Consider the following 27,921-nt stretch of genomic DNA (forward strand, 5'->3'; position numbering starts at 1 on the left):
GTCTTTCCTTCAGCTGTCATATAGACATTTTATCTTTCATAGGCAAGTTATAGTTTGCTACAGGCAATGTATTACGTATATTGTTGACCGTAAATTCACCATAAAAAGGGTCGGACCTATCCTCTTCGTGTATTTCCTTTTAATAATTTTATATGGGTAACTGTATTCATCTTGTAATGTATCACAATTGATTTCTATGATAGTTATCAGTTTTAAAAGTCTGCTACATGTATTTTACCTAATGCGTTTTTATCAGATTATGTTTTTTGTGCAAATGATGACTACATCTAAGCCAACAGTAGTGACATCTAGGGAAGATGTAGGTAAACAGATTCTGGTGGCTACTGCACTTCAGCAGCCAGTTGCAATAATGACTGTGTGGACGACATGGCCTATTCTACACATTATTTTAGATCTATGTGACGATGCTGTGCTGATTATATTTACATGTTTTGACGATGCCGTTATGGCCTTACCACTTTAGGACATTGTGTAAAAAATGAACGTTTTACCGTATTTTATCTGTACATTTCCCTGGTTGTATGATAGTATATTGTGATACGTATTGCTGTATTATGTTGAAAGACACTGCTCACTACGTGTATATATTTGTATATTGTAGATTGTAGATCTGAGGATGGTCATTACGGACTGAAAGCTATCATCGTCTAGAGAACTGATATTGTGATCAAAGACTGGAATAAAAAAACATTTAAAGAAATAAAACGCAGAAAGGTAACAAACCACATGGAGTTTCCCCTTGCAACTGAAGACCTGTAAAACCAAACCTAGGATCAAATATAAGAAAGCTTAGTAAGTAAAATCAAACAGTAAGCTCCCATAACAAAAGGAAAAAAAAAAAAAAAAAAAAAAAACATCTCACCTGGTGAACAGAGGAACTGAGAAGAGAAGCATGGAAACAATGTCAGTCACAGAGAAATGAACATAACAGACAAACATGCGAGCAAAAATATCAAAAGAATAAAGAAAGCACAAGAAGCCCAGATCCTCTTTCAAATCAATGAAGAATTCATCAAAAACAAAGATCTTTTACAATACTTTTAAACAAAAAATAATCAAATACAGCCCACTGGCCCTACAGCTCTAAGACAAAAACAGAAATATTTCCCATAACAGCAGGACAGAATATTTCAGGAACCACAACTGTGAATAACCCATAGAAAAAAATGGACTATCAAGACCTCAACAACAATAACCAACACAAAATCTGAACCACCCTCCATTCACGAATTACAGTCATTCATTTCAAGTCTCGATAACAATAGAGCCTTGGGAGAAAACCAAATCACAGCTCAACTTTGGAGCAAATAAAAAAACTGCCATACGCACTCTCCAAATTATCTTAGAAGAAATATGGACAAATGGAAGCATCCCACATGAATGGAAGACAGCTCTCATCCACCCAGTCCATAAGAGAACCATGACTACAGAGGGATTGCACTCCTAGACAACACACAAGATATTCTCTACAGTACCATTAAACAGGGCAGAACCAACTAGTCCATGAATTAAACCTAGACAACAAAACCACTAAATCAGACAATCCCACGTCCAGCCATCCTCATTTAGGTTTTCCACGATTTCCGTAAATCGCTCCAGGCAAATGCCGGGATGGTTCTTTTCAAAAGGCACAGCCAACTTCCTTCCCCCTCCTTCCCTAATCCGATGAGACCGATGACCTCTCTGTCTGGTCTCCTCCCCCAAAACAACCAACCAACCAACCACTAATTTGGAGAAATCCTTACAAACTTAATCTGCAGCCAAATTCTTGGGAGAATTCTGACCCTTTTGAAATAAAAGCTGGTGTACGGAAAGGAGAAGGGCTCTCTCCAAAGCTCTGTAACTGTGCCCTTGAAGTAGAGTGCGGAAAACTAAGATCCATAGTAGAATCCAACTAGGAACAAACAGCAAAGTCAAAGTCAACTGTCTAGCTTTTGCAGGTGATATGGCCCTACTAAGCAGAGACCTGGAAAGAAGCTGAAGAACTGACCCTCAAACTACAAAAAAGGTCTTTAAATCTCCTTTGTAAAGCTCAGGATAATGAAAAACCCCACCAAGAAGGAGAATGAAAAAAAATAGAGATTGTCAAAGAATACAAGTATCTTTGAGAACGGATCATCTGGAATGCCCTCGAGGGAAAGGCAATGGAAGCTAGAAGAAGTAAAGCTGAACTGGCCTTCCAAATCACCAAGAACACATAACAAAAAGTCCCTCTCATGGAATCCAAATGTAAGACATTACAATGCAATAATCAAATGAAGAGCCCTTTGTGGAGCTGAAACATTGTCCATCACCAACCACGGCCAGTTGAAAGTCTGGAGATCAAAGAAGGGAGATCTCACACAATAAAAAAAAAAGAAATTATGTTTATGGACACATCCTCACAATGAACCCAAACAGATTAACATAGAAATTTTTTTGACTACTTCTGCAGGGGAAAAAACAACCAAACTGGTTTAAGGAAACGAAGGAGGACTTAAGAGATATCCAAATCAAAATATGCTCATAGACGAAACTGCAAAAAAGTAATCAAACACAAGGAAAAAGTTCCACGTCAAAATAAAAACCAAAACAATCAATCCAAATCTCTGAAGAAGGAAGTAAAGCAAGATCAGAAATAATGAAACAATACTGGGCTAATAGAATGGCACAGAACATTAAAAAGTGACTAGTAACAATGAAATCATCGTCGTCGTCGTCGTCGTCTTCATCGTCATCATCGAGGTACATATGTGGAAAGGTACAATCAAGGTCTAAAAAGGCATTGTGACAAAATTATCGTTTCTCTCTCAATACACCCTTGAGCATATCACAGTGAAGTTATACCTGACTATATAATGTATAGATAAACAAATATTTGTATATCTCAACCCAACATACCACAATGACTGTAGGTACAATATTTGTTCCTTTCCAAAGAAATGTGAATCGTAGTAATGCAAGACATTCATGAAAGCTCAGAAAAAACTAAATATATCAGGCTTGTTGGCTGCCACCTTCTCTACTTGTGCTAATACTGCTCCTCGTGAAACCTGGCAAACTATTTCTTGAAAATGCTGAAAAATGAAGAGAATCAGTGTACCATTTGGTGTATCCAACTGTAGTGGCCAATCTTCCCCAACTACAGACATCAAAGGTAACCAGCCTGCATAAAGCAACAGGAATTGTGAAAGGGAACAAATCATTCTCTCAGGTTGATTTTATATGGAGGCATTCTTTAAATAGCCAAACCTTTGTAACCTTTATAGACCACTACTAATTTGGGCTAACATTATCCAAAATTAAATCCCAGCCACAAACACAGTGGACTTTTACACAATGTTTTCTATGAAAAATGTTAAACCATTTTAAATTGCTACATTCAGTTAATATACAGAAATGAAAAAACAATGAATGTGCAAGATAAATTACCACCCATAGCAGTCAGATTAAGGCTACAGTAGAGCCCAAACAATTTGAGCTAATTGGGGCTTAGCCTACCTTGAATTACAAAAATCTCAGATAGTATGGAAATTCCACTAAATACAATGGGTAAATCATGAATAAATGTTTAACGAGAACAATAACTGTTAAAAATAAATAAAATACACTACTGGCCATTAAAAGTGCTACACCACGAAGATGACGTGCTAGAGACGTGAAATTTAACCAACAGGAAGAAGTTGCTGTGATATGCAAATGATTAGTTTTCCAGTGTGCTGACATGAGGAAAGTTTCCAACCGATTTCTCATACACAAACAGCAGTTGACCGGCGTTGCCTCCTCAAATGTTGTTGTGATGCCTCGCGTAAGGAGGAGAAATGCGTACCATCATGTTTCCGACTTTGATAAAGGTCAGATTGTAGCTAATAGCGATTGCGGTTTATCGTATGGGACATTGCTGCTCACATTGGTCGAGATCCGATGACTGTTGGCAGAATATGGAATCTGTGGGTTCAGGAGGGTAATACGGAACGCCGTGCTGGATCCCAACGGCCTCGTATCACCAGCAGTCGAGATGACAGGCATCTTATCCGCACAGCTGTAACTGATCGTGCAGCCACGTCTCGATCCCTGAGTCAACAGATGGGGATGTTTGCAAGACGACAAACCATCTGCACGAACAGTTTGACGATGTTTGCAGCAGCACGGACTATCAGCTCGGAGACCACGGCTGCGGTTTACCCTTGACACTGCATCACAGGCAGGAGTGCCTGCGATGGTGTACTCGACGACGAATGTGGGTGCACAAATGGCAAAATGTCATTTTTCGGATGAATCTACATTCTGTTTACAGCATCATGATGGTCGCGTCCGTGTTTGGTGACATCACGGTGAACGCACATTGGAAGCGTGTATTCGTCATCGTCATACTGGCGTATCATCCGGCGTGATGGTATGGGGTGCCATTGGCTACACGTCTCTCATCTCTTGTCTGCATCGACGGCACTTTGAACAGTGGACGTTACATTTCAGATGTGTTATGACCCGTGGCTCTACCCTTATTCGATCCCTGTGAAACCCTACATTTCAGCAGGATAATGCATGACAGCACGTTGCAGGTCCTGTACGGGCCTTTCTGGATACAGAAAATGTTCGACTGCTGCCCTGTCGAGCACATTCTCCAAATCTCTCACCAATTGGAAACGCTTGGTCAATGGTGGACGAGCAACTGGCTCGTCACAATACGCCAGTCAGTACTCTCGATGAACTGTGGTATCGTGTTGAAGCTGCACGGGCAGCTGTACCTGTACACGCCATCCGAGCTCTGTTTGACTCAATACCCAGGCGTATCGAGGCCTTTATTACGGCCAGAGGTGGTTGTTCCGGGTACCGATTTCTCAGGATCTATGCACCCAAATTGCATGAAAATGAGATCACATGTCAGTTCTAGTATGATATATTTGTCCAATGAATACCATTTTATCATCTGCATTTCTTCTTGGTGTAGCAATTTTAATGGGCTGTGGTGTATAAGTACATATCTGTCATGTACATATATGGGCATGAATTTTCAAGTTGCAAAAACCCAAGTTACATTTTAAAGAAACTATCCATAGTCCTTTATTTTAAAATAGAACCTCTTCTTAGCGGCAATGTTGCGCCATCATCTAAGAAGCACTGTGTCAGTTGGAGAAGCTTCCACCTGCTGTATGATATAACAATGTAAAATCTAGCATTGCCAAATCCTTGGTGTGAGTGATCAGTGGTACAATTTCTTCAGGCATTTCCTTGTCAGTGTCTTCACTGGAGCCACTAATCATTTAAACTGCAAGATCAGTCATTTAGCAATGTTCATCCATTCTGAAACAACACCTGTATTTGCATTTTCACATCCAGCACACTTTCATCAGTTCTTCCCATGACAGACGACGACCACCACCACCACCACCACCACCACCACCACAAGTACTGGAGGAATCTATTTCATTCCGTAAAATCTGGTACCAAGAATTTTAGTGTCTCCTTTATTTCAGGCCATGATTTGGCTATCAATAAATTATGTCTTTTACTGTATTTTTTTTTTTTTGAGTTCTTTGATGGTTCCTTCACCTGTTGATTGTAGAAGTGTCTGAAGCAAACAACATCAATGCCTCTCTTTCCAAGTGTTGTAAAATGTCTCCATCCATAGCTGTATTAAGCTCATTATTTCAGGGGGTAAGAACAATGCACAAATATGGCCACACTGTAATTCTTCCTCATCAGGGTGTGATCCAGCGTTAAGCCTTAAGACTGTGTTGGAAGGCGAGCACTTTTTCCTTCAGGTATCTTTTGGTCTCTGGAACAAAATCTTCAAGAAACCACTTCTTAAAAATATTTTTGTGCACCTAAGCAGATTTTTGGTGGACATATGTAACAGGCCATGCAGGAGCAGTTATATTTTTTAAAGCTCTACACTCAGCATACTTCCCTATTATGAGCAGCTTCAGTTTATGCTGACCACTCTTCCTGAGTAGACAATAGGGGTAACAATAAGGATGGTGTCCCAATTAGTGACCTAGAAAGAGCAAGAGCACTCCTCAGAACATAATGGTACCTGTCCATCAATAATTTACAAACAACCTGGTAGGTAGGACTCTCACTCTCTCCTGGAAGCACGATTTATATCCCGTATTTATATTAAACTGTCTCCATAACTGACTGTAGATCACAGGACCGCCTTCTAAAATACAGCAAAAGGGTATGAAAGTTTCACTGTATCTTCAAAGCAGAGAAATGCTGATAAAGTGTTTCCTTACTGAAAATGTGTTGTTTTAGGGTGCAAAAACAACAAGGGCCACATGCGGCCTTGTCAGAAGCGGACAACACGGAGAGGGGGTGGGGGGTGAGAGAGAGAGAGAGAGAGAGAGAGAGAGAGAGAGTGAGTTATAAGCAACTACACATTAAGCCTAATCAATAGAAAAAAAAAGAACTAAAAACAGCTACTTGGAGAAAGGTCCATAAAATGAAACAAACCATAGAGAAACAGAGGTCCTGAACTAAAGATTAAACATCCTTCACCAAATTGCTACGACAGATAAGAAGTAAAAAGCAATCGACGGCCCACGCAAGTTTGTTGACACCGGAGCACTCTGTTCAGCAGATCTGAATTGGTAAAAGTGAGAGCAGTTGGTGCTGCTCCCGAGCTGTACTCTGTGTCGTGGCTGCTGGGAGTGTGAGCTAGGTTCGCTCGAGTAAGGGTGTCGCGACTGATCACAATTGTTTTCATACCGTCTCTACTGCACACGCACAGCTTCGTCACTGTTGTGATTTGCATAAAATCGAAGGCTTATTTTGTGTGTTTCAGTGTTCGACCACGTGTAACACTAGCTTACACCTTTGCTCTCTCTCAGCACTGCTCAAATGTTTTTGGTTTCAACTAACCTCCTCTTTGGTTTAAATTGTGAAACACAGCACCAGGTACATATTTTTTCAGACTTGCCAAGATGCATTTCAAGAATTTATTCTCCTTGTTGAATGCAGATATTTACGTAAGTAGTTCTTGTGATGGTTTACACGTGTGTTTGTGTGTGTGTGTGTGTGTGTGTGTGTGTGTGTGTGTGAGTAACCTCAGAAAGATGGCTACTGTTAAAGAGACATAGAACTACACATTTGCAAATATCACAAAAAAATACTTGTGTAAATACTAGTACTCGACAATGGGAGTAAATTCTCTAAATGTGTCATGCCGAGCTGTAAAAAATATGAAACCTCTGTAATGTTTCGTTATTTAAATAATGAATGATTTCCAAAAAAATAACTGTTTTGATGTATGAAGCTAAGTCAAATGTTCCTAGATCTCAGACAGTGGTCTATTCCAGTTACATCAGCAGCTGAACAATACAAAATTCAGATAATGGAAAATCCAGGATGGAGTAATGATAGTATTATGAAAAGGAATCCAGATCACTGAGTCGCCATTTCGCCTCTTTTTGCAAATGGTGTGACGGATCGATAGCGACGATGCCCCGTGAGGCTTTCTGTGTGGTTCAGGCCGGAGGTGGTTGTGTGGTGTTTTTGGGGTGTCTGTGCGACAATAAGAAGAGGTTGTAGCAGTGGTTTTTATTACTTATTGAAAAAGTGTTTGTTTAGAGTGTGTAATTTAAATGTTCTTTGCAAACTAAATGAAAAGGCTGATATCGTGTTACTGAAAATTAAAATTTTACTTAACATTATAGAAACATTAGTTTTCTTAATGTGACTACTATTTATCTGACCCTTAGAAAAGAGTGACTCCGGAGTTTAACTCGCCCCTTTTTATCGTAAACTAGCTGTACGTGGCTGTGTCTGAGGTCTGCTTAAATGGAAAAGAAACGAACGATGAAGCGCACATTTTTGGAGTACATCCTAATCTCCTCCCCTCTCCCCTCTCTCTCTCCATCCCCTCCTTCCTGTTTTCTCTGTCACCCCTCTTCCCATCTCCTCTTCACACTCCTCTCTCACCCCGAGTCTCGTTTATTGTTACTGCAAATTCAGATTCTGTAGTAGTATTCTAATCATAAAGCAATAAGCCATAAACGCAACTTTCCTCTTTGCTAACAATGTGAGAAACTGTGAATGTCCGTTGAGTGCAAATCTCTGAACGATTTTGACCAAATACTGTCAAGTTTTAACACGACATTCCATTACAATGGATGTGAGTTAATATGCCTGCTGTTTTTTTTTATACAGAATGTACATAAAGTCTGGGGACACTTTAAATTATTTATTGCAGAACAACCAATCATTGTACAGATATCATACATATGTCATTTTGAAGAGAAACCCTGAGTTTCTTTTTCGTGTATACCGCCACACCGTAGTTTGGTAATTTCTCGATAGTCAGCGCTAGTCGCAAATGTGGCGAGTTCAGGTGCGGAGTGAGCTTTCTGTGTGTTGGAGTTCAACAAAAACACCAGATCTCAGTTCGTGTGACTTTTGTACCACCTCTACCACGTGACGTAGCAGAGCTCCGGGAGAGAATACTGGAAGCTGCAGAGTGAAAACCTCACTCTGGAAATATTCCCCAGGCTGTGGCTAAGCCATGTCTCCGCAATATCCTTTCTGTCAGGAGTGCTAGTTCTGCAAGGTTCACAGTAGAGCTTCTGTAAAGTTTGGAAGGTAGGAGACGAGGTACTGGCAGAAGTAAAGCTGTGAGGATGGGGCGAGAGTCGTGCTCGGGTGGCTCAGTCGGTAGAGCACTTGCCCGCGACAGGCAAAGGTCCCGAGTTCGAGTCTCGGTCCGGCACGCAGTTTTAATCTGCCAGGAAGTTTCATATCAGCGCACACTCCGCTGCAGAGTGAAAATCTCATTCTGGAAACATTCCCCAGGCTGTAGCTATGCCATGTCTCCGCAATATCCTTTCTTTCAGGAGTGCTAGTTCTGCAAGGTTCGCAGGAGAGCTTCTGTTAACTTTGGAATGTAGCAGACGAGGTACTGGCAGAAATAAAGCTGTGAGCATGGGGCGTGAGTTGTGCTCGGGTGGCTCGGTCGGTAGAGCACTTGCCCGCGAGAGGCAAAGGTCCTGAGTTCGAGTCTCGGTCCGGCACGCAGTTTTAATCTGCCAGGAAGTTTCATATGAGCACACACTTCACTGCAGAGTGAAAATCTCATTCTGGAATACGGGAAGCGACTGCCATAGTCAACGAAGGACAGGTATGGCAAGAATTTGATTACCGTATTGACGTCTCACTCGTGGTTCGCATATCGTAGTTTGGGGGGGGGGGGTGGGAGGCGGGGGGAGGACTTTCAGAGTTTCTCTTCAATATGCAATATGTACGACATCTGTACAATGTTTAGTTCTTGTGCAATAAATAATTGGAAGTGTTCCCAGACTTTATGTACACCCTGTATATGCGATTATATTTTTTTATAAATTTAATAGTAGGGAAACATAGTTATATATATATATATATAGACACACACACACACACACACACACACGCACACACAGTTGTGTCACAATTTCAGTGTATTCAGTCAAGAACTTTCAGAGGTACACAATTTTGAACAAACAAGTAGTTACATTTTTATTTGTATAGATTTGTAATTTTTGAACATCACACTCACCATATTTCCACCAAGCTGAAGGCAAAACATTCTGAAACTTGAAGATTCTCTTCTGCTCAGTTTTGTTGTCACTGATACCTGCAACTTGATCCCTTGTTATTCAGTGTTTACGCTAGAACTGGAAGTCACGCACAGTAGGTAGGTGCAGTGTAGTGGCCTCCGGGAATATTTAATGCTGGCTTCTGATTGAGAAAAAAGTTTTACTATTTATAGACAATTGTGTTGAAAAGGGATCTAATTTGTTGGAACTGGATCGTGTGCAGGCTCAAACTGGCATTGTGTGTGCGTGCATGTATGGATGCTTTCACACTCCAGCAGTACTCCACAAAATGATAAGTTTCTCACCTTTTAACACAAGTTCTTCATTTGAAATTCTTACTGTTGTCTAAGAACATTAAGTGTGTACACAAACTTAACACTTACCCTTTAAATAAACTTCTAGGCGTAAAATTTCTGTGCACGAGAGATATAGTCAAAATATAACTCTTTGTACCACGGAGTTTATACGCCGTTTCTCGCAGTCGACAAAATTCGGCTGACTTTTGAACGGGTTTCTTGTTTATTGCTGCTGCAGGTTAAGTGGGAACTGCTATATAAATCACTTTTCTATTTAACATTTTCTTAATGACACAAACAGACACGTGCTAGCTGCACAGATAATTATCAGTTACCCAACACAGTTGAGCTAATGCAATGACCCTCGTGGGAATATTTTTAAAAAAGAAAACAACTTTCATTACCACTCAGACTGTTTAGAGACAAGCAAATTTCTTAATGCTGCACAGGAAGCAGTAACAGCAAAAACCATTACGATACTTTAGCAGAGGTAGCACAAATTAACGGACTACCTGTTATTCGAGGTCGACTGGACTGATCGTCTGTTTAACGACAGAACAGCTAGTTCGCCGGAGCGCAGTTATTCTCGATTCTACCCATTTGGGCAAGTGTCGAAGGAAAACCGTGGTTTGGGCAAGTGTCGAAGGAAAACCGTGGGAAACACTGAAAGAGATTCACCGACCTTGTGCTTGTCCTCTTCAGTTACTAATTTTAGTGAGTAAATGAAATCTTTCAAACATTTCCTAATGCCACAAACAAGTAGGTGCCCACCGCACACCTGATCCGCAGTTACCCGACACAGTTGAGCTGTTAGAATGGCCTGAGCCAACTCATTCAGTGTTGCTCTGAACTCAAACAGGAAGATTACAAACACTTGGCCACCGATCGCGTTTCCGTCGGCCCACTGCATCAAAAATGGCTCTGAGCACTATGGGACTTAACATCTGAGGTTGTCAGTCCCCTAAAACTTAGAACTACTTAAACCTAACTAATCTAAGGACATCACACACATCCATGTCCGAGGCAGGATTCGAACCTGCGACCGTAGGGTTATACCAAGTGGAAAGGCGCGCCGATCTTAGAGCACGACATGTGCTAACCCTAAGCCACTGACAACACACAACGGTCACGGTAGCACCTGAGTCCAGAATAGCTGCAGTGGTTAGGATCTACGAAATACCCCCTCTTGACCAGGTTCCCAAAACTTAACTCATAACGAGATCCCTTCGAAGCAAATTATCATAACGATTGTCTACAAATGCAACGATAAGAAATGTTACAGTTTATGGAATAATAGCAGATACGACCAAACTGTCTTGTTTCTTCTGTTTTATTTAACGTAACTTTGTTCACAGTTTTATTTCGCATTTACCACTCACTCACAATCTGATGTGGAGTATATGCGAGTGCGTGAACCCTAACTCCCAATTTCCATCAAAACCCTTTGATGAACACTTTTGGTTGCTCAACACCAACAGTCAATGATAATGATACAGTTTTTCTCCTTTTCATAAATGAGAACCCACTCTCCGCAATATAATAAAACAAACGGTCTCAATACCGCGTCCCTCTTGAGATGCGTATAGATTTATCCCGGAAATTGACCGCCGTGTAGGTGTACTCAATTTAATGACCACACTTTGCTATCCGCGATTTCGTGTAACTAAATGTCCTTTTGTTACTCTGATTGTATACCGTAGTTATTTAAAACTCGCCTCTATTTTTTTTCCCCTCCGCACAATTAACACTTCTTTACTTGTTTATTTCTAAGAGTAAACGAAAAAATGACGCCGTATCATCGGCTTCGTCGATATAAAGCAAAACACCTCAATGTGCCCAATTTTACCTCTCCTTATAGGATCGGCTACCTTACTCATTAATTCACTACATATTATTTCCAATAACACTAAACAGGTATCGCCGTTATGTTTTAATTGTATTCAAAAGCACGTTATTATTATGACCGACCAAATCGTAACAAATCGCGCGGCGTGCGTTTTTAACGATAGCTTTACACTAGCCCAACCTTTATTCAGGCGATATTATATATATGGTTATAATAGAGGGAAACATTCCACGTAGGAAAAATTATTCTAAAAACAAAGATGATGCGACCCACCAAACGAAAGCGCCGGCAGGTCGACAGACACACAAACAAACACAAACACACACACAAAATTCCAGCCCTCGCAACCAACGGCCACCCCGCCAGGAAAGAGGGAAGGAGAGGGAAAGACGAAAGGATGTCGGTTCCAAGGCAGAGGGCAAGGAGCCACTCCAATCCCGGGAGCGGAAAGACCCACCCTAGGGGGAAAAAAGGACGGGTACACACACACACACACACACACACACACACACACACACACACACACACACACACACACACACACACACACACACACACACACACACAAACACACACACACACATCCATCCACACACAGACACAAGCAGACATCTTTAAAAACAAAGCTTTGTTTTTAAAGATGTCTGCTTGTGTCTGTGTGTGTGTGTGTGTGTGTGTGTGTGTGTGTGTGTGTGTGTGTGTATACCCGTCCTTTTTTCCCCCTAGGGTGGGTCTTTCCGCTCCCGGGATTGGAGTGGCTCCTTGCCCTCTCCCTTGGAACCCACATCCTTTTGTCTTTCCCTCTCCTTCCTTCTTTCCTGGCGGGGCGGCCGTTGGTTGCGAGGGCTGGAATTTTGTGTGTGTGTTTGTGTTTGTTTGTGTGTCTGTCGACCTGCCGGTGCTTTCGTTTGGTGGGTCGCATCATCTTTGTTTTTAGAACAATATTATATATAAATATACAGACAGGACCGAAAGATCGATCTCTTTACAGTAACCGATAGAGGCAAATACGCTATTCGAGTTCTGTTACATCTATCTTGACTCGTATTGCTACACCAGACTGAAGCGCCTAGAACCGATCGGCCACCCAGGCTGGCCCCATTGCGTCACCTAATCCTAGTGTCGTAGAAAACGCGTGGGAATACTTGGAATGGTGGGTGAAACATAGCAATAAACATCCTCAAAATTTGATAGCTGCGTGGGATTCGGTGGTCAGTGAGTATTTTTAGTCGGTTACGGCATACCTTGAAGGCACTTTCTTCTCCGCCAAGTTGAGGCCGTTATCGAGGCTCTCGGTGGTGCTACACAGTATTAGTGGGAAGTCCAGCAGGCAGTGGCTGTTTGTTCAATGCACCACATACACTATTACAAAAATAAATAGATTGTGAACTGAATATTTTGTGTTTCACTACGTTGTCACGAAAAGCGTGACTTAATATTGTTGCGTACTGCCTTTATCTAATGCACTGAGATCGAGTATGTCGTTTATATGTTCACGATTTCTGCTAAGTGTTTGTATTACTGCATCGATATGTCCTAGATCTCTTATGCCCCTGTACCACCACGTCGTTGTCGATTTCACAGTTCAGCCGATCCACCTCTGTGTTGCAAATGTTTTGAGTGAAATGCGCAGTCGATGTGCTGCTGTTTTCACGTCAATTCTACCACCATTGAGAGTTATTTAGTTCTCGGGGATTTGTAAAATACCCGGATTCGTGTCTCGTCGCTGTGCAGCCTGTGAAAAGGATTGTGGGAGACTCCCAGATAAATTCCAAAGCACAGTGCAGTTTTAATACAGATATATTTCCGGGACTCTGGTGTCGGAGCCCTGTGAACTGTACCGGTTACGTCACGTGTACACAAAAGTTGACATAAAACGACACAGAGTTCACGCCACAAAAGTCAGGAAACGAGTGAGCCTACAATACGTGCGATCGCAGCCGTAGCCAAAAAACGAACGAGTGCCCCCCCCCCCCCCCCCCCCAAGAGGCGCCTGCGCGACCCCTATTTATACTTTTGTTAACAATTACCTACAATGAAAATTACAATTTTATGTAAAATCACAATTAAAAGTTAAACAGAATATGAGATACACATTGCTAAAAATTTACAATCTCAGTGCTGAACAAGGTGAACCTATTTTCAACTTAGTTACGAGTTAATATAACATTATCCGACCAATTATGTTACAGGCAACAATTACATTTCTAAATTAGTTTATAACAAATCAACTAGTGCCCGAATTTTAGTGCTAACATATACCGGAGATTCAATTAACGTGCTTTATTTGTATGTTCTATTTAACTTGCTGTAGTGATTTTATAATTATAGGTTTACTGGTACATCCTGACCGTGTGCTCGATTTCTTTCGATTAGTTACAGTATTAATTTCACATTTATATTGCGTTTCTCACATAAGAACAATGTTAAATGCTTTTGGCACATTCAAAATGCACACGGTGGCTTTTACACGTACGGTTTCAGCAAAGCATCGTTTTCGAATTACATGTATGCTGAATATTGTGTCTGGCCAATTCTCCCTTCCACAAATGCTATATTACACATTAGACATTTACATTTATCATGACAGCATTGTTTTGTATATCACGGTGGTTATTTATGTATGTAATTTGGAAACAGGTCACTTTACATTTTGTTCTTTATGTCGAAATGACTGCATTTGAAACAGTTATTTAGTTATTCACATTAGACAATTACGACTGGTGTTTATCTTTAATGCTTGTTTAGCATTTGAGAAATCTTTCACGCAGGAGGATCGTACAAAAATACCGCCATTTCAGTCTCGTACAGATTCCCGTATGGAGGACATAGTGATTGACATCCCTGGGGTTGTGAAGCAGCTGAATGGGTTGAAAATAAATAAATCGGCAGGTCCTGATGGGGTTCCAGTTAGGTTTTACAGAGACTACTCTACTGCATTGGCTCCTTACTTAGCTTGCATTTATCGCGAATCTCTTGCCCGACGTAAAGTCCCGAGCGACTGGGAGAAAGCGCAGGTGACGCCTGTATATAAGAAGGGCAGAAGGACGGATGCTCAAAAATTACAGGCCGATATCCTTAACATCGGTTTGTTGCAGTATTCTCGAACATATTCTCAGTTCGAATATAATGAATTTCCTTGAGACAGAGAAGTTGCTGTCCACGCATCAGCATGGCTTTACAAAGCATCGCTCCTGCAAAATGCAACTCGCCCTTTTTTCACACGACATGTTGTGAACCACGGATGAAGGGTATCAGACAGATGCCATATTCCTCGACTTCCGGATAGCGTATTTGGGCGTAACAGTGCAGAGCGATATGAAGTGGGACGAGCATGTAATGGCAGTTGTGGGGAAGGCAGATAGTCGTCTTACGACCTATTCTCGAGTACTGCTCGAGCGTTTGTGATCCCTATCAGGTCGGATTGAAGGAGGACATAGAAGCAATTCAGAGGCGGGCTGCTAGATTTGTTACTGGTAGGTTTGATCATCACGCGAGTGTTACGGAAATGCTTCAGGAACTCGGGTGGGAGTCTCCGGAGGAAAGGAGGCGTTCTTTTCGTGAATCGCTACTGAGGAAATTTAGAGAACCAGCATTTGAGGCTGACTGCAGTACAATTTTACTGCCGCCAACTTATATTTCGCGGAAAGACCACAGAGATAAGATAAGAGAGATTAAGGCTCGTACAGAGGCATATAGGCAGTCATTTTTCCGTCATTCTGTTTGGGAGTGCAACAGGGAGAGAAGGTGCTAGTTGTGGTACGAGGTACCCTCCGCCACGCACCGTATGGTGGATTGCGGAGTATGTATGTAGATGTATATGTAGATGTAGATGGGTTGTGATAGGTAGCAGCGAGATACAGTAATATTTCAAGTGACACAATGAACTGTTACAAATCGGGTACTTCGAGATCAGCTTCGAGCCGGACACCCTGTCGTAGCTCGCATTCCGTCGACAGCTGACCGCCACCGTTGGCGACTTGAGTGGTGTCGAGCGAGAGCTGACTGGAGGCCAGGGTGGAGGTCCGCCGTGTTTTCTGACGACAGCTGGATCTGCCTCGGTGCCAGTCGAAGGCCTGCAGCCGGAGTTACGGCCCGGGTTGCGACTTCGTACGACAGCAGGAGCACCCCGGCTGCAGATTTGTGCGTCACTCTGGTGATTCGACCTGCCGTTGTGCCACTTGTGAACAGTGTTCCAGGGAGTGTTTTCGAATGCTCGCCAACATACGAAGGCTTTTGACTGTGTTGGCCACAAAATATTACTGCAGAAGTTGGACCATTATGGAGTAAGGGGAGTAGCTTACAATTGGTTCGCCTGTTACTTTAAGAACAGAAAGCAGAAGGTAATTCTCCGCAATATTTAGAGTGATAGTGATGTTCAGTTCCAATGGGGCTCTGTTAAGTGGGGCGTTCCCCAAGGGTGGGTGCTGGGGCCACTGCTGTTTCTTATTTATATAAATGATATGCCTTCTAGTATTACAGGTGATTCAAAAATATTTCTGTTTGCTGGCGACACCAGCTTGGTAGTGAAGGATCTTGCATGTAATATTGAAACAGTATCAAATAATGTAGTTCATGAAATAAGTTCGTGGTTGTGGAAAATAATTTAATGCTAAATCACAGTAAGACTCAGTCTTTACAGTTTCCAACTCACAGTTCAACAAGAACCGATATTTTGATCAGACAGAATGGGCATATTATAAGCGAGAGGAACAGTTCAAGTTCCTAGGAGTTCGGATAGATAATAGTGAGCTGTCGTGGAAAGCCCGTGTTCAGGATCTTGTTCAGAAACTAAATGCTGCTTTATTTACCATTAGAACAGTATCTGAAATAAGTGACAGTTCAACACGAAAAGTAGTCTACTTCGCATATTTTCATACGCTTATGTCGTATGGTATTATTTTTTGGGGTAATTCTTCTGATCCAGATAGGGTATTTTTGGCTCAAAAACGGGCTGTTCGAGCTATGTGTGGTGTAAGTTCGAGAACCTCTTGTCGACCCCTATTCACTAGTCCGGGAATTCTGACATTGCCCACGCAGTATATATTTTCTTTAACGTCGTTTGTTGTTAGCAATATTAGCTTATTCGCAAGAGTTAGCAGCTTTCACTCAGTTAACACTAGGCAGAAATCAAATCTGCATGTGGAATGCACTTCCTTGACTCTTGTGCAGAAAGGAGTGCAGTATTCTGCTGCATCCATTTTCAATAAGCTACCACAAGAACTCAAAAATCTTAGCAGTAGCCCAAACACTTTTAAGTCTAAACTGAAGAGTTTCCTCACGGCTCACTCCTTCTATTCTGTCGAGGAGCTCCTGGAAGAGCTGAAAAATTAAGCAAATTCCAGTGTTACATTGTTGATTTTCTCTATTTAAACTTACGAATTGTCGCCTGAATATGTTACTTACATTTCATTTTATCTGTTTCTACTATTGTGTTATAATTTCATGTACTGACTCGTTCCATGACCATGGAGACTTCTCCTTAATTTGGTTCCACGGAACAATAAACAAATAAATAAAAATAATGCTCTCGTAATCCTACACGCTCTACGGGGTCTCGACATTTCCGTCGGCCTGCTCCTTCGCGAGATCTGTCTCCGGTTTAACACGTATTGGACTTCGTCGAGTGACAACTCCACTGTCATCTGTAGACAGCATTAACTTTCCCCGTATTGACCGACCGAGTGCAATATTCAATCCCACAAACTGACATCTGTACAACAAAATGCATGCACGTTTGCATTCTCGCACTTAACATTCTCAAAGTTGCACCAGTTATCATTGTACCGGCATTTCACATTTCCAGCGGCTTTTCTCGTGCTTACATTAGCATGTGATCTTGCAGTGTTAATCAGTTAACTGTGTTACCTAGACAAATTTATTCCTAAAATTTCATTACTGTACATTAATTATCTTTTGGTGTTGTAATCCCCCTCCCACCTGTCAGTGTATCTGCGTTCGAGGTGAACCGACAGTCTCTCTACAACTCGTCGATTGTCCACTAGTATTCCTGTCTGGTAGTTCTGAAGTCTTCCAGTAGACAGCAGCGTCTTCTGCAAAAAGCCTTCTGGAGCCTCCAACAGGCCAGTAATAATTTGTAAATGATAGTATCCTCTACAACACTCTGTTGGCGTACTTGAAAAATTACTTTACATCTCATTCCATTGAGAACGTCGTATCGAGTTCTGTCTGTCGAGAGGTTTCAAATTCCGTCATAAATCTGGTCCAGTACTCGCTAAGCTTGTATTTTGTTCACTGAACAACAGGAACACTAGCGAATGCCTCCCAGGTGTCTAGCAGCACGGCTTGAACACACGGCACTCTGGATCGTGTGGACAGACGGAGCTAGCCGAGTTTTGCAAGATCTCTGTTTGCGGAAACTGTGTCGATTTTCATAGAAATTTTCATTCTATGAAGATAAACATAGCCAACGCCTTGCAGACAAACGACAATTACGCGAAGTGAAATTTAATGTGAGGAGGGCCGTGCGAGAGGCGTTCAATGAATTCGAAAGTAAAGTTCTACGTACTGACTTGGCAGAAAATCCTAAGAAATTTTAGTCTTGTGTCAAAGCGGTAGGTGGATCAAAACAAAATGTCCAGACACTCTGCGACCAAAATGGTACTGGAACAGAGGATGACAGACTAAAGGCTGAAATACTAAATGTCTTTTTTCAAAGCTGTTTCACAGAGGAAGACTGCACTGTAGTTCCTTCTCTAGATTGTCGCACAGATGACAAAATGGTAGATATCGAAATAGATGACAGAGGGATAGAAAAAAAAATTAAAATCGCTCAAAACAGGAAACACCACTGGACCTGACGGGATACCAGTTCGATTTTACACAGAGTACGCGAAGGAACTTGCAGCGGTGTACCGTAGGTCTCTAGAAGGACGTAGCGTTCCAAAGGATTGGAAAAGGGCACAGGTCATCCCCGTTTTCAAGAAGGGACGTCGAACAGACGTGCAGAACTATAGACCTATATCTCTAACGTCTATCAGTTGTAGAGTTTTGGGACACGTATTGTGTTCGAGTATAATGACTTTTCTGGAGACTAGAAACCTACTCTGTAGGAATCAGCACGGGCTTCGAAAAAGACGATCGTGTGAAACCCAGCTCGCGCTATTCGTCCACGAGACTCAGAGGGCCATAGACACGGGTTCACAGGTAGATGCCGTTTTTCTTGACTTCCGCAAGGCGTTCGATACACTTCCCCACAGTCGTTTAATGAACAAAGTAGGAGCATATGGACTATCACACCAATTGTGTGATTGGATTGAAGAGTTCCTAGATAACAGAACGCAGCATGTCATTCTCAATGGAGAGAAGTCTTCCGAAGTAAGAGTGATTTCAGGTGTGCCGCAGGGGAGTGTCGTAGGACCATTGCTATTCACAATATACATAAATGACCTTGTGGATGACATCGGAAGTTCACTGAGACTTTTTGCGGATGATGCTGTGGTATATCGAGAGGTATCTCAATGTAGACAAGTGTAATGTGCTGCCAACCATAGAAAGAAAGATCCCTTATCATTTAGCTACAATATAGCAGGTCAGCAACTGGAAGCAGTTAATTCCATAAATTATCTGGGATATGCATTAGGAGTGATTTAAAATGGAATGATCATATAAAGTTGATCGTCGGTAAAACAGATGCCGGACTGAGATTCGTTGGAAGAGTCCTAAGGAAATGCAATCCGAAAACAAAGGAAGTAGGTTACAGTACGCTTGTTCGCCCACTGCTCGAATACTGCTCAGCAGTGTGGGATCCGTACCAGATAGGGTTGATAGAAGAGGCAGAGAAGATCCAACGGTGAGCAGCGCACTTCGTTACAGGATCATTTAGTAATCGCGAAAGCGTTACGGAGGTGATACATAAACTCCAGTGGAAGACTCTGCAGGAGAGACGCTCAGTAGCTCGGTACGGGCTTTTGTTGAAGTTTCGAGAACATACCTTCACCGAGGAGTGAAGCAGTATATTGCTCCCTCCTAATCTCGCGAAGAGACCGTGAGGATAAAATCAGAGAGATCCCGACAATCCTTCTTTCCACGAACAATACGAGACTGGAATAGAAGGGAGAACCGATAGAGGTACTCAAGGTACCCTCCGCCACACACCATCAGGTGGCTTGCGGAGTATGGATGTAGATGTAGATGTAGATTTCGTAATGGGTGACAATAAATCACGTTCTACTCCAGACTGACATCTGTGACATACTATTGAATTACGTCTGTCTTTATTGCAGTACTCTTTGAAAATTGAAATTAGCAGCACTTCTGTCCAGATGTTTTTCTCTGTTGCTGTCACCGGTCATTAATCCGAAGACTATTTTGATGCAGCTGTCTGAGTTAATCTATTCTGTGCAAGTTCCTTCGTTTTGGCACGACCACTGCAACTTTAATTTCTGTAATGTTCTCGTGGCAAGCCTCTCACTAAATACACTGCTCTTTCTCGGATCTTCTCTGTCTCTCCCGTTAATCCGACTCGATCAGGGATGCTGCATTCGTCCCGTGGACTCCTCTACGATGCTCCCTCTGTTGCCAAACTGACAATTCCGTAGATGCCTCGCGATGGTCCTGTCAAAAAGTAATAGTTTTTGTAACCGCGCCAAATCATTTTTAGATGACAGCTTCTAGCATATCCTGCTTCATCAGAAAATCACCAAAAATTGATTCTTTCATGAAAAATTAATTCGGAGGGCAATTTACCTGGCCAGATGACACAAAACACATCGCCACCTGCCGGCAGTGAAGTGGACGATGTCAGATCAATCGTGAAAGACTTCTTGTAACTGTATTGTATACTTACTTAATGCTGGCTCGACAGGCCTCGGGTACTTAATTTGTTTCATCCGGACGCTACTTTTATTTTATTTTTTGGAGACAGAAAACAAAGTTGTAAATATCAGCCACGCTGTAGATACATTGCCCACTAGTATACAAAGTCCGACTCGTGTATTAACTGCAACACTCACTTCCTGGTAGTCTCGCCCACCTACCTGTTTATAAAAATCTAACTATCAGCTTATTATGGTGTATTGTTGTTTAGATTGTGTGCCATTGCTTCTGTAATTTTACATCAGTTTTGTATTATTTGCTATATGGTAAAATACTCAGTTTTTTTCATTTTTTCTTAAGAGTCAGTTACTTGTGACACAATAGTATTGCTTATAATGAATTTTAAATTTGTTGCGTCACTTAACATTTTCTGGAATATTACAACTTTACCGAGCAAGGTGGCGCAGTGGTTGGCACACTGGACTCGCATTCGGGAGGACGACAGTTCAATCCTGCATCCGGCCATCCCGATTTAGGTTATCCGTGATTTCCCTAAATCGCTCCAGGCAAATGCCCGGATGGTTCCTTTGAAAGGGCACGGCCGACTTCGTTCCCATCCTTCCCTAACCCCGAGAGACCGACGACCTCGCAGTTTGGTCTCTTCCCCCAAACAACCGAACCCAACCCATTATAACTTATTTCATTACTGTCCGGCTTCTACAGTTACTCACATGATTTTGGCTATTTAACGTTGATTGGAACGTGAAAGTAACTTTGTATTTAATACTAGAGCTAGAGTTTATGCTACATTTGAAATTTAGTTAAAGTAAGCAATGGACTGCCCCACGCATCCGTATTTTTACCAGACGTTATTATTTTAGTCGATTATTGCATTCGAGAGTAAAATGACAAAAAACTTTTATGAAGAATAATCAGAAGTGATAACTGTTGTTGTTGTCGTCTTCAGTCCTGAGACTGGTTTGATGCAGCTCTCCATGCTACTCTATCCTGTGCAAGCTTCTTCATCTCCCAGTACCTACTGCAACCTACGTCCTTCTGAATATGTTTAGTGTATTCATCTCTTGGTCTCCCTCTACGATTTTTACCCTCCACGCTGCCCTCCAGTACTAAATTGGTGATCCCTTGATGTCTCAGAACATGTCCTACCAAACGATCCCTTCTTTTTGTCAAGTTGTGCCACAAACTCCTCTTCTCCCGTATTCAATACCTCCTCATTAGTTATGTGATCTACCCATCTAATTTTCAGCATTCTTCTGTAGCTTCTATTCTCTTCTTGTCCAAACTATTTATCGTCCACGTTTCACTTCCATACATGGCTACACTAGGTACAAATACTTTCAGAAATGACTTCCTGACACTTAAATCTATACTCGATGTTAACAAATTTTTCTTCTTCAGAAACGCTTTCCTTGCCATTGCCAGTCTACATTTTATATCCTCTCTACTTTGACCATCATCAGTTATTTTGCTCCCCAAATAGCAAAACTCCTTTACTATTTTAAGCATCTCATTTCTTAATCTAATTCCCTCAGCATCACCCGACTTAATTCGTCTACATTCCATTATCATGGTTTTGCTTTTGTTGATGTTCATCTTATATCATCCTTTCAAGACACTATCTATTCTGTTCAACTGCTCTTCCAAGTCCTTTGCTGTCTCTGATAGAATTACAATGTCAGCAGCAAACCTCACAGTTTTTATTACTTCTCCATGGATTTTAATACCTACTCCAAATTTTTCTTTTCTTTCCCTTACTGCTTGATCAATATGCAGGTTGAATAACTTCGGGGATAGGATACAACCCTGTCTCACCCCCTTCCCAACCTCTGCTTCCCTTTCATGTCCCTCGACTCTTATAACTGCCATCTGGTTTCTGTACAAATTGTAAATAGCCTTTCGCTCCCTGTATTTTACCCCTGCCACCTTCAGAATTTGAAAGAGAGTATTCCAGTCAACATTGTCAAACGCTTTCTCTAAGTCTACAAACTGTCTATGTAAAATTGAAAGACAATGCAAACGATGAGGAATTAAATTATGAATATGAAATACTGTATATGTATCAGATTGTATATTAGCTTTGCATATCCTGTTCCATTATTACTACTACTACTACTACTACTACTACTACTACAACTTCACATTGCAATTACGTTACAAGCAGAAATATGAAACATGCACCTGTTACCAGATTTTCTAATGGACTTTCTCCGTAATTTTGCAGGTTTATTGTGCAAGGCCAGGATAGGCCTCCTCCTATCGACAAATGTACCTCGGTACGCACCAGAATTGACGGGACTGCAGGCACACGAGGGATCGGTGGCGGCCAGCAGGGACGCGAGTGGAACAAAAGGAACACGCGCGTACTGTCGGTAAAGGTAGTGTTCGCACAGAGGCGAGGTCGAGTCGATACCCCCGAGGAGACCCGTCCCGCACCGAGCGCCGCGGTAAGTGACGGGAGGCGCGGGGAGGAGTCCGACAGCGGTGGCGGCTGCGACCCGGTCGACGGCGGTCGCGAGGTACCGTCCCGGTCGGAGGGCGACGCGGTTCCGCCTGCCGGACGCGAGACGTACACGTGCGACGACGGGGAGCCCCCGAGTACGCCCGCACGGCAGCACCGGTGGACCTGCGAGACGTGCCACGCGCCCTGCCGCAGCTACCACGAAGTCAGGGTGCACTGCTGGAAACACGAGGGGAAGCAGGTCTACGGCTGCGACCACTGCACCAGGAAGTTCGCCCGCCGCAACACCCTGAAGCGCCACGCGCTCCAGCACATGCTGCTGTGGCCCTACGAGTGCGGCGTGTGCTACAAGCGGTTCGTCAACAACACCCACCTGGCGCACCACTCGCTCGTGCACGAGGGCAGCCGCCCCTACCAGTGCGACTCCTGCGGCAGGACGTTCTCGCGGAGCAGAGACTGCAAAATGCACTACCGCGCGTGTGTCGGCGAGCGGATCTACTGCTGCGACGTCTGCGGCAAGAAGTTTGCCAGCGAGAGCGGCCTCCGGCTCCACGGGCGCCTCCACTCGCTACGGCAGTATTGAGACCTTCTCTCTGCACCGTCGGGAAGGCGACTGGGGGGGATTCTGCCGACGGTGCGAAAATGCGCCCTCGTAAACCTGCCGTGCGTGTTCGCACTGTAACGTTCCCTTTCGTATAATCACTGTTGTAACGATAAGTCTGTAGTAAAGTCAAATTGTACCGAACTGATGAACTACTTCGACAGAAATAATCGATTTTTGAAAATACGATGCCATCGGTTATATAAAATAATCTTGCCGAGTGGCAGTGGCAGCGTATAAAAAGTATTACAGTTTGCGAGCTTTAAGAGCCAGTGACTCCTTCTGCAGCAGCGTTGAAGGGGAAGCGAGAGGGGTGAAGGAAAGGGACCTGTGAGGTTTCGGAAAAGGGGCAGTGTTTGGAAAAGTTGCCCGGACCGGCGGATTCTTAACAGGTGGGATGAGAAGGGAAGACTCATTTTTGGGGACTGCCAGCACTAAAAAAGATGTAGGAGCAAGCTGTCAGTTAATATAGGTGGTACAGACAAATAAATGAGTGGAGTAGCTCATAATGTAGAAAACAGACAGCAAAGACAGACAAGAGGGTTACATGATGGAGGAACGGTGGCCACACGGGCTAATATGTATCGACGTAAATAATCAATTTTTGAAAATACAGTGTAATTGGATAGATGAAATACTCATAGAGCAGTGGCGAGGAACTAAAATTAAATTGAGGTCCGCCCGAACGGGCCACAAAGGCACCGACCGGCCACCGTGTCGTCCTCGGCCCGCAGGTGTATTCGTATGCAGATACGGAGGGGCACGTGGTCAGCACACGACTCTCCCCTGGCCGTGTGTCAGTTTACGAGACCGGAGCCGCTATTTCTCAGTCGAGTAGCTCCACAGTTTGTCTCACGAGTGCCGAGTGCACTCCGCTTGCCGACAGCCCTCTGCAGACCGGACGGTCCCCCGTCCGAATGCTATTCCGGCCCGCCGATCTGTCTGGAAGCGGTATTACTATTGCAGCGAGGCCGTCGGCTGTGGCAGGGAACACACGTATAAAAACTATTACAGTTTGCAAGCTTTTGGAGCCACTGGCTCCTTCTTCTGGCAGAAGGGTTTAAGGTGAAGAAAGAGCCTTTCCTTCTCATCCTGTTTGCCAAGTCTCCCCTGACACGGGGTTCTGGCCAACTCTTCTGAATTCTGCCCCTTTTCCTAAACCCTCACCAGTCCTTTTCCTCGACTCCTCTTCCCCCTCGACCAGAACAAGGAGCCACTGGCTCTGAAAGCTCGCAAACTGAAATGCCTTTTAAATGCGTGTTCTCCTGTTGCGACTTGGCGAGTAGATTTTTTATCTATCCAATTACAAGTTAATGAATCATAATTCGTGTGAAATACAAAGCTTATTTGCAAGTTTAAATTTTTTTAGTACTAGAGATGTCACACTGTGATCAAAACCACTTTGCTTTGTATGTTCAGGTGTGTAATAATGTTGATGATCTCATCTGCTCGTTGTTAAAAAGTAAAGTCCTAAGTTCTTTCTGTTTGGAGCATCTAAGTTTGCACCCGCAAGACTCGAACAGCACTTAAATATTCACTTCTACACAGACTGACTGATATACTGCGTCTGTCCTGTAATGACACGAACTGAACTGCCGGTCTGCAGTGTACTTTATTGGCCGTCAGTCTGCAGCTCGTGCTGTAGCGGTAGTGGTGCCACCTCTAAACCGTGGGGTCCAGGGTTCGATTCCCTGCCGGGTCAGAGATTTTCTTTGCGCAGAGACTGGGTGTATCTGACGTCTTAATCGTTTCCTCTCGCATTCCTCACAGAGATGCACAATTTGCCGTCATGGCGTAAAATGGAACAACTCGCACCGGGCAGTCGAACGACCCCAGACGAGATCTCGAGGCTGGCAGTGTTGTGCTGTCATTTTATTTCAGTTCATCTGGTCGGTGGACACAGCGTACCGGTTCGACAGGCAGATGTGCATTATTACAGGGTGTATACGCCCCAGGACAACCGGTAAATCTGGGAAAAACCCAGTGATTTTGTCATCCAGGAAATACCTGGGAATTTTTCATTGTTTTAGTTCCCAGTCAAATTTTTGTAATGTTGACTGGTAGGTAATGTTACATAAATGAGAGAATAACACCAAAGGAAAACTTCAAATGCAAAGAAAATGCGCCATTCACAACAGCAAAACACAGTGCGTACACAAGTGTCTGCCGACAGCAAAATGTGTCAAAGGCTGTGCAGTACTTCGTAACAACAGACTGCTTAGGATGAGCGTGACGTCACGACTGCTTACATTTTGAACAGGTCACTTTTAAGATGTTGCAAATCGTTTTTTGAGGAGTGTTCCTTTGAAAGTAAATTTCCGTTTATACAAGATGAATTACGTTACATGTGTGAATGTGGGATTAATTTCTTAAATCACGGAGTGTTCGATTCTCATTCAAAACGTAACACTTTGAGGACCAGCCACTTAGAAATTTCGAGCCCAGAAGACCAGCTATTTATGCCGGTATTTAAAAGATTACTGGCACATTTGTGTTTGATATATCTTAAAGGTTGCTGCGTGCTAAGAAAGACCGAGTTTCGAGATTAGTTTTCCATTTTTATTTTAGTTCTTCCATAGGTTACAAATTATGCAATAATGATAGCAAAAAGTGTAATTATCCTACAAAAAAACAGCACAAAGTGACTTCTCGAGGAGTTTCACCTGTAATTGGCTTTTCTGTGGAAAACTTATATTTGGCCAGGTAACACACACAATTTTTGGTGCACAGTAGTGAAATTTATAATTCTGCTTGTTGGAAAGATTCAGCTGCTGCAGTTCAAGCTGTGCTCCAAGGATCCTGCCTAACTACACTCTCGGAGAAATACAGCAAAAAATTAAGTGTTGCCGCACATTAAAGATTTATCCAAAACGGGATATTTTTGCTGCTTTTCATTTCTCAAAGTGTGTAAAACCTTCACCATTCAAAGGATTGACAAGTTTTACAGTTCCAATGGAAAGTACATTCTCACTTACTTCGGAAAAAAGTACTTTCACCAGGGGTATAGTGTACTTTCGACCAGGAAAAAGTATCTATATCTGGGATATGCGGGAAAAATCCGTGATTTTTTTTCCTGTCCGTGTATACACCCTGTATTAACAATAACATTTTAATGATTTACAGTTACAAGTCGTAGTTCTAATGTCATATAAATGCTGCATGACAAAATGTAATTGCAATTTATGTACTAGAGTTTAATAAATTTGCATGCCTTCAAATCATAAGTGTTAACAATTAATTTTACAAAAGTTATAATTTCACTTCTCTCCAAATATAATGATTTCTTATGATGCTTCACATTATTTTATATAAATTACTTTGTTTCACTTTGTACTGAACATAATGTGATAGCTGTTTACATTACATGCAATTATACATGTCCTTTTACAAAATTTGGTTGGTTATAGATTCAATTAAAGAATTTCTATGTGGAGCTATAAATATCAATAATAATAATAATAATAATAATAATTAGTGAAAAATTGAAAATGTAGAAATACAACTATTGTGTACTGGAAGTGAATGAGATCGTGATGCGTACTCAACTGATGTATCGTATACTACAATACCTGTCTCAATCTGTTACGTTGCAATACGAGTGAGCACTCGGACGGAGCTCACGTTATTGAGTGCAGTGTTACAGAATAATCAGCGATTGGTTTGTTCCCATATTAGGATTCATTTGAATGTACAGGTTTTTTCTAGAAGTTTCGAGAATAAAGTTTTCCAGTGAACCAGAATGGTTAAAGTGACGTTTCCAGAGCGAACTGTGAAGAGTGGTCTCAGATAACACAAAATGAGACGGTTGCCATCTGTGCGGGTGACACCACCACCGTAGTGCGCAATCGGAAGCCGTCGAACACGAACTCACGACTACAGGTAGAATTCGGAACTGCCGAACCTCGGTCGGAACGGTGGTGTATTGAGGTAAAAGTCAAGAATTGTGAAGTAGTTCTCTTAACCTGTAGACTGAAGCAACTACAGAAACACTGCCACTGCAGACATATGACATTACACACATACCAAATACATTTCTGTGAGAAAGTCAGTTACCTAGGTGTCCGGCTGCACCAGAAATATATTGCCGACAGAGCACGTGCGATGCTCCGACAACTTTACCTGATACTTAACAGGCAAAGCACACCGAATAAAAGGGTGTCGGAGTCCGTTTACGTTACACTAATTAGACCGCTGATGACGTGTGCAGCTCCAGTCTGGAAAGACGCGGCTCCAACACGCCTGCAGTTCGTACAGAACGAAGTGCCAGGTATCGTAAGCCACGCTCCACGATACGAGCACACCGTGGACCTCCACGACGAATACCACCTCGAGACTCTCACCGAGGTATTCGA

General features: G+C 42.6%; 1 protein-coding gene and 1 long non-coding RNA gene across 2 annotated transcripts in view; one reads left to right on the plus strand and one right to left on the minus strand.

Annotated features, from left to right (window-relative positions):
• Positions 1–26,756, plus strand: part of LOC126232157 (zinc finger protein with KRAB and SCAN domains 3-like) — a 394,238-nt gene extending 367,482 nt beyond the window's left edge. The window contains exon 11 of the mRNA XM_049942463.1: positions 22,732–26,756. Within this exon, the coding sequence (XP_049798420.1) occupies positions 22,732–23,551 (820 nt within the window). The 3' untranslated portion in view covers positions 23,552–26,756. The remainder of the gene's footprint in view (positions 1–22,731) is intronic.
• The window catches only part of LOC126232160 (uncharacterized), a 163,038-nt gene that overhangs the window by 29,069 nt on the left and 106,048 nt on the right, over positions 1–27,921 (minus strand). The gene's annotated exons all lie outside the window — the stretch shown is intronic.

The sequence above is a fragment of the Schistocerca nitens genome, unplaced genomic scaffold, assembly GCF_023898315.1.
Source record: "Schistocerca nitens isolate TAMUIC-IGC-003100 unplaced genomic scaffold, iqSchNite1.1 HiC_scaffold_465, whole genome shotgun sequence".
Taxonomy (NCBI): domain Eukaryota; kingdom Metazoa; phylum Arthropoda; class Insecta; order Orthoptera; family Acrididae; genus Schistocerca; species Schistocerca nitens.